This window comes from Trichoplax adhaerens, genomic scaffold (assembly GCF_000150275.1).
Source record: "Trichoplax adhaerens TRIADscaffold_6 genomic scaffold, whole genome shotgun sequence".
Lineage (NCBI taxonomy): Eukaryota > Metazoa > Placozoa > Uniplacotomia > Trichoplacea > Trichoplacidae > Trichoplax > Trichoplax adhaerens.
In genome coordinates this window covers 2,422,491-2,430,785 of record NW_002060948.1, presented here as the reverse complement: position 1 = coordinate 2,430,785, position 8,295 = coordinate 2,422,491, and the positions used below count along the sequence as shown (strand labels likewise).

General features: G+C 32.1%; 2 protein-coding genes across 2 annotated transcripts; one reads left to right on the top strand and one right to left on the bottom strand.

The window, feature by feature from the left end:
• Window positions 1–210: 210 nt before the first annotated feature.
• TRIADDRAFT_57365 (uncharacterized protein) lies at window positions 211–1,831 on the top strand (the record flags this gene model as incomplete). Its single annotated transcript, XM_002113649.1, has 2 exons — window positions 211–1,156; window positions 1,761–1,831. The coding sequence occupies 2 exons, from the start codon at window positions 211–213 to the stop codon at window positions 1,829–1,831; spliced, it is 1,017 nt and encodes a 338-aa protein (XP_002113685.1).
• A 4,102-nt stretch (window positions 1,832–5,933) lies between these two features.
• On the bottom strand, window positions 5,934–7,538 carry TRIADDRAFT_57364 (uncharacterized protein; the record flags this gene model as incomplete). The annotated part of the gene is made up of 5 exons (XM_002113290.1): window positions 5,934–6,080; window positions 6,450–6,557; window positions 6,911–7,032; window positions 7,083–7,212; window positions 7,500–7,538. The coding sequence occupies 5 exons, from the start codon at window positions 7,536–7,538 to the stop codon at window positions 5,934–5,936; spliced, it is 546 nt and encodes a 181-aa protein (XP_002113326.1).
• Between the last annotated feature and the right edge of the window lie 757 nt (window positions 7,539–8,295).

The following is an 8,295-nucleotide window of genomic DNA, read 5'->3' as shown; positions in this document are numbered from 1 at the left end:
CGACTGGACCTATTGAATCTTAAACAATGACCATAACGACGTTTTATCATTTTGAATTAAGATACTAGCGATTTTAATACATATTTCAAACCTTATAAGACTGATATCATAATTGCTAACGGTTCATTTTCTTGTTACTTTTCGACAAATAGATTGACACCAACATATTAAGAAGTTTTTTCTACGTGCTATACTAGTATTTACTTTACCATGGATAATAATAGTTCGACTACCTTGATCGATCTTGGCCCATCTCATACTGTCCGGATTATTCTCATTACTATCGCTGCTATCATATTTATGGTATCCTTAGTGGGTAATATTATGGTCTGCTTGGCAGTTCTTTACAACAAATCTAGCACCAAATGCACCAATATCTTTCTCCTAAATTTAGCTATCTCAGACTTACTTATTACCATTAGTATTCCATTTGCAGTGACAACAGATGTCTTGGGTATCTTTATATTTGGTGATGTAATGTGTAAATTGGTTTTTTCTGTCAGAAATTGTGGCATAGCAATATCGTCGCTAACTTTAGTGATTGTTGCATTCGATCGTTATTATGCAGTTTATTACGCTGCTAACCAACTTCAACGAAAAGTGGCTGTAATTGTATTACTTGTGTTATGGTTTATTTCATGTGTAGCTGTTATTCCACAAGTTATCGGCTTAAGGGTTGAATTTTATGAAAATATTGGTTACATCTGTCGAGAGTACTATTTGCCAGAATTTCGTATTAATGAGCTGGCTTACACGGTGTCATTAATCGGGCTCTTTTTCCTCTCACCGTTTTTGGTGATCGTCATTTTGCACTCACTGATCGTTCAAAAACTATGGCGTACCAGAAGGAGGCTGTCTAGTAACACCCCACCATCAAAATCACCACCTCGAAGTTACCAACAAGTATACATTATGCTATTTACCGTTACCATGGCCTTTTTTTGGACACTACTTCCAACTTATACTTTACAACTGTTGTTATCATTAAATGTTATTGATGGGCCAACAATAACAGTTTACACTGCATATTATATTACTACGTGGTTGGGTTATTCTCATGTCATGTGGAACCCGATCATTTATGGCTTATTGAACAAAAAAATGAGGAAGGACATGGCTAGCATATTCAGACATTCGACTACTATGTCTGTTCTCGGTAAAAGTTAAAGACAGAATAACTGCCTAAATTTATTTACCTCACGATTGAAAGACATTTCGTTTTCTTAGTTGTTATTAGCCTATGAAGGTAAAAGCTACTTTTTATCTAATATCGCGAACGTAATGGTTACAAAAGTAGAAACCATGACTACCAGAAAATTAATCCACTGCTATATACTATTGAGAAATTTAATTTAAATTCTACGAGATAATTAATTGTTAATTATTTGTGACCAGCAATTTTATGGTATTGAAGACTCCGCTAGCGTAATGACATCTTTGGCAATTATGCAATCAATTTTGAAGCTAAAGTAGTATCTTCAGCTATGAAGGTAGATATCCTTAACTGGAAACATCCATTACTTAATTATATCTCCTACCAAAGATCAGTTTCTTAAAGAGTTTACAATGATATTTTAACCGTGTCTTATGATCTGATATTAACTCGTACGGTTCTGGTTCTGCCTACTCTTCGCGCATTCTCGTAAATTTTGGAAATTAAATCTGGCTAATATTTCTAATGAAAACAATCTCTTTTCAATTCTAATCTTGAACTATACTTAAAGCATACTATAATATTTTATCTCTATAGTCTATTCTAGGATCAGGAAAGCGCATTGACTCTTCCATAGATGATCTTCAGCATCAAAACAAGGTGTTTGTTAAACCTTGAAGAAAATATCGATCGCATCACTTGCATTAAAAATTCTAATACCTCGAATATCTGGTATTTACTAACTTACGAAAGAAAGAGTTATAAAAATACTAAAAAATTATGTCGTAAGGTTTTCCAATATGGAACTCCAAAATATTTAGATTCTGCTATGAATTAAGTTATACATATTTCATCAGGTCACCAACTGAGCGATGCAGCTGTAATCATATTCTTTGGCTAAGTACAAAGATTGTAAATTCTGAATATTAAGTTGTTATATCTTTTGACCTCAAGTCGCATCCATATTTTATGGCTACAATTCAAGATCACCTGAATCAAATAATCTTATAAAGACATTACTACAACTTTTGCTTTAGCAATGTCGAAATTTATCGAAGGCTTTCAAGAAAATGTTAATAAGTCTTCAACTTCGATTTATTTGATGGTAGTGAACTCCTGTGATCCGCTTTTGGGGTAATTTTCAGATTTTATAGATAAATAATATTTTACTACAGTTACTTTACAATTTCTGTCATCTAAATAAGTCTTTAATTGATTTATTAAGCAACATACATTTGTTAGGACAGCATTGCTTAAAAGCGAATTGAAAATGCAGGCAGTAACATTCTCTCTCCGTGAAATTTTTTCTTTTCTCTAAACTCTAAAATGAAATTCCGTTTAAGGAGAAGTTCATTTTATTTCTAACAAATCAGAAAGTTATATACTCTCCTTATGTCTTTAAATTAATGTCTTATAAGTTTAGTACTAACCTACAGTAATATATCCAGTGGCCTTACGCAAATAATTCAGTAGGCCTTGGAAATTATTATTGCGGCTGTTTGCTGACATGACATAGTTTATTATATATATAATTTATTATTACGGTTGTTTACTTATGTTACATTGCATATCATATATAATTGCTTTTGAAATATAAAAGTCAAATAATGAACATTATAATTTCAATGTAGATTGCGACTGCATAGAATGGTAGCCTTCCTTGGAAATGCCGCCATAATAATTGCAATTTTACAATATGAGGCCGTTATCATTTGTATGTAGAGCTATAAAATAGACAATGTAAGGCATTTAAGAAAAACATTCGGCTCACGTACCTGATTTCACAATTATTCCTTGAAGTTCTTCATTATTATATAGACCGAATTGCCATAAATTAAAGAGATTTCTTAAGAAATTTATTGATAATTAGAAGCGTTGGTAATCTAGTAAACAGTCTATTATGGCATTAAATTAAAATTTCAGATTATTGAATACTATTATCCTTATTTAAACGTAGTCACAATCACTTTCGATACTGTCAAATTGGTGATCACATGCTTTTAAAGGTGCATCACTAAATTGTAGTATCACAATTTACCTTTATCAGCCTTTCAGATTGTTTCTATTTTATGTATCGACATCATGAGCAATTTAAGTCGTTTCAGCTTTATTGAGCGAATAATATATGCCATGAAAAGATGATTAAAATTCCATGATCTTATTCTCCTTATTTCATTTGTCTTGCAAAATAGTCAATAAAAACATCCTGTACCGGTTATAAACTTCATTTTAGTCTTGATCCATTGTACGATTTTCTTTCGTAGTGACATAATAGAGAGTTCCGTCATGAATTACTTTCTTAATCCCAAAAGAAATTCTAACAAAATTAGATGATTCTGTCTTATTTCTGATTGATAACTTTTGATATAAAATCAACAGTTCAGACACTCTCATCACGATTATGATTAAATTTTTTGCAAGTCTTTAACACCATTATTCACGGGTTAGCTCTTGAATCGAACGAATCTTAATATTAAAATTGATCTGTAAAGATTGAGTAAATTAACTTCACAACTTAAATCAGTTATTTTGACTACTTACTTATACAGTACAACTTAGAAAAAAAATTACTCCTACTGGGATTTCATTTCATCTACACCTAAAATAATAACTTAGTGATTAAATGGCATTCATAAAATATTCAGTAAGTAATTGTGTTTGGGGCAATATGTGACTAGACGGAAGGCACCTTGCATGATAAAAAGTTTTTGGTGTCTCAGGTATAAAAACAAGTTGGACTAATAATTTAAGGCGGTAAAAAAACAAAATGACTTTTAAGATTGGAATTGTTATTAAATTATACCGTTTAATGTAAGAAAACTAAACGAAGCTACTACTGAATTTCAGAATTTCTTTACGTTAGGGATATATAGCTTTACCTGTTCAACTAATGCAATACATATACAACTTTTTCTAAGATGAGATTATAGCAAAACCCTCCAATATCGAACTCTGACATGATAAATAACATTATTTGCTGTTACTTTGATTATTACAGTTTATGACAAGTACTCGTATGTTGCAAAAAGCGAATAGCGAGATTTACTATACCGGAGTTACTCAAGACGTTAATAAGATGGACCAAATCAATTCCATTTTCCAGCTTGCGCAATAATTTTATTTCGTATTCTATTGTCCGCAGGGAAATCATAAAGGAATTCTAATTATTCACTCCCAAAGTAGCTGCAGTAGGTGTTCACAATTATACATATGTACCAAATTTCAGATTTAATCTACCAGCGCTTGCTTGGGGAAGTTTCAATGTTAGACTTCTACCGTCCCATCTCTGAATGAACACTTTAGCTATCCGATTACTGTTTACATAAGTATTTCATCGCTTGGGTTGATCATCGCATTAAATTTCAGTTTAGGTTAACAAAGAGCAGAATTCATTTGACGATCCAACTTAGCATCACAGTAATGGAGTACCTCAGTACGAATTTCTGTTTGAATCTACTAGTGCATTAAAGGGCTACAGCTTATCATGTTCTAGTATCTATGCCTTCAATTAATTATAATCTGCTCAGATACATGCGAAATGTTAGTCTAAATTTTTGATCGCCGGTCATAATCGTCAAATTATCTTTATGTTTACCCGGTACTAGCTATACCACTCGTTCTACGAACGAATCATCTATCACTTAAATAGTGCAGCTTATTCTATATTGATCAAAGCTTGAATTGATATTGTAGCTAGATATCTCTTTTTTGATAAAGTTTAGCAAATAGAATAAGATTATATTACAAAACATAGAAATTGGTGATGCTTTTAAAAATGTAGGGTGATTGAGGGAGGAATAGACTAACTAATGCACATCTGTCACAAACATGCTTTGCAACAAGATAACGTAATGTACGATCAATAAGTCAATTCCTTGAACCACGTATCAAGGAACGATATCTGCACTATCACAAACACTTTTGCTCTACTAGCAGACTACACAAAGACTTAGACGCCTCGTATTTTACATTAAACACTCAGTTTAAGAATCCACTTTAATACACGATATACTGCATTTATATACTCTTCCTTAATAGCTCATGAGTCATAGTTAGTACGATTAACTTTGGAATCGTTCACTGAATTACAGTAGATATTAATTTTAGCTACTGCTCTCTTAATGTAGACAACAGTAATTACGAACATAGACATCTGATTACTAATACAGAATAGTCAGATTACGATATGTCCTATCACGGAACATTTCCACGATAATTTACAATCTATCATAAGTAAGTTACAATCACAATGATTCGAACTGTAAGTAGATGATTTGTATTCCCTATTATAACTATTATTTTCAGTATGTGTATATGTGTCACTGTCATAAAAAGTCAGTGCTATATTAAAACACAGTATATCCAAATTAGAAGTTAACTAAATAAGGATAGGCTAACAGAATTATCCTAACATAGATATTTCTACTCTAATACAGTATACAACACTGTCACAATATCACAAGGCATCCTTACATTTCCATACTACATTCTGGTTGATTTTAATCATCAAACAAGTAATTGGATCAATGGCAATGCAGCAGCTGTTTATATTGCGGCAAAATAAGTTTATTTCCAAGAATAAAATCACGTTTTTCTGATGACGCTACTATAGGTCTTCTCTATCTTTTCATTGATATTGAGCTTGATTATATAATAATGATACAAACACATATTAATATAAAGGGGTATATGCATAGTCTATTTGAGAAATGAAAGTTGTTGTCTAGCCACTTACAGGTGTACCTGATTAGTCGTGCTTTGATCTGGAGCACCAAAATTTTCAATCAGGATCGAAGTACCTTTTAATTGACTTCTTCGAGAGGTTATTGTCGTCATGGAAACTATTTTTTAATTTATTATCGGGATAATCTCGCTTTACGTCCCTCTGAACGTAATCTTGGCTACAAAGAATTTCATTAAACCTCTTCTGATATAGTAAATGATCACGTAAACAATTCAATTAATCTACAGTAGAGGATTTAGACCTGCAGTACCTGGCCTTATGTCATAAAGCATATATTTGGCCAGAAACTATTAAAATCGGTCTGTCAAGATTGGTAATTTCTCACTAACTAACTTTTTATAAGTGTTATAGCTAGCTTTATTTTTGTTGCTCAAGTTTAGATATCTTACCTCCAATTACGAAGTGGAATGTATTATCACCGTGATAATTAGTACCTTATAAATGTGTAGTGAATGGGTTTTAACTCCTTAGATTCGCGATCCGCCAACTCAAATCGGAGTTATTGCAGTAGAACAATTCTCGAATGCGACAAAGGTCCGCATCGAATTTTACCTCTAAACCATCATTTAATAAGCGTCCATCCGTCAAAGAATCCACTTTTCTTCCCTCCATAAGCGCGGTTGAAACAGTAAAGATAAATCGTATAATCAACTTTGAACTCTACAACACAATTCCATATCACTTATTCAAAACGCAGCCATTTATTCTTTTGGAGTACTCTGATCAGGCGTTAAGAATCACACTGGTACAATACTCAAAAGCAGAGCTTTACATGGCTGCCAGCTACGACCTTTTCTGTGCATAGTACGCATAGTGTAATTACACAGTTTATCAAATCAGCTAACATTTACAATCATTATTTTTATTAATTAAGCGTAGCGTAGCGTTAGACCATTATAAGTTGCATAGTGCTAGATTTATAGCGTGCGAAAGGTTCTAAAATCTCAGATAATTGGAGCAAGATTATCAGCTATGCTTCAACGTTGACATTTATCGTTATTGATTCTTCTGACCTCCAACATACGGTAAATACCTATGCTTATCTGAAATGTACCAGAACTAACACTATTCAACTTTTGTGGAGGGCTGCGAGCGACTCCCACACCAGCCATCCAGATGTCATCTAGAGTGTCGCCTTGAGGTAAAATTTAAAAGAAATAGATGTATGATTCTGGTGTATCTTACCTGATTTTTCTATAAAATATTGATACTTGTTATAAATTAAATATTTGACAAGTCTTAGCATTAATTGAACTAAAGATATCGTGTACTTGAGGAAAGAGGTATTTTGCTTGTCACCGACCATGCATTCATACTGTAATCGTATATGATAAGTATAAATATCATAAGTATGCAAAATGAAGAATTTAAAACTTTTCTGGATAAACTGCAAAATGTAAGAGCATATCAATAATAAATAAATTGGATAAATACGTACGTATATTGACGATAGGTATTGATAATTTACGTTATTGAATTTTATTGTGCCGGAATAGTTGTGTTCCGCTGCATCCTTTGTTGTATTTAGTAAATTCTATTCAACCGAATTATTATCATGCTTAATGTTATTTCTAGCAATATAATTACCATAGAAATACTTACCCACATTTCCAAATGTTCCAAGCTTTTGTGTTTAGACATACTTGGCTGACTGTTAATTCCATAAGCAAATCCGAGTCTAATTTTCTTGAAAATTGAGAAAATTTTCTCTGCTTCAATCGTTTTGCTACCGGTTTTCGAGAATAACACGTTGTAAATTTTACTAAATTCATGTATGTAAGTGAAATTTTTCTCGCAAGCAATACTATCCGGTGAAATTAAAAAGTGAATTGTTCAAATGCAAATCTCTGATAATTAAACGGCTTTTTTATATGCAAACAAATGAAAACATTTATGACCGTTGTGCTGTTCTACATTAGATGGTATTAATGTAATCTTTCACTGCATCGATTTTAATTTCTTGAACTATAAATCAAGAAAACTATTTTCTTTTGACTTATTGATAACAATTTCTGCTATGAATATCTATCCAAATTTGATTTACTTACTACCCTGCCGTCACTAAACTCAAGTTACCGCTTATTTATAGCCTGCTTAAATAATAAAACATTTGAATATTTTTAACCGGGTAATTGAACTAGTTATTATGTTATTAACCAGCAGTTGATAAGTCTGATATTTTTTTACACAAATAGAAGAATGAATGCTTAAAGTTTTTCGTATACCAATTCGGTTCAATTAGGATTTTATAGAATTTAAAAAGCATTGTAATTCTTCATGGATATCCTATGGAAATATTTTAATTCGATTAACTGTAGTCAAAGATATATGGAAGAGACCAACGGAAAGTGAAACTAATGGTATTGATAACATCACTTCAAATTTGTGGGTACTAGAG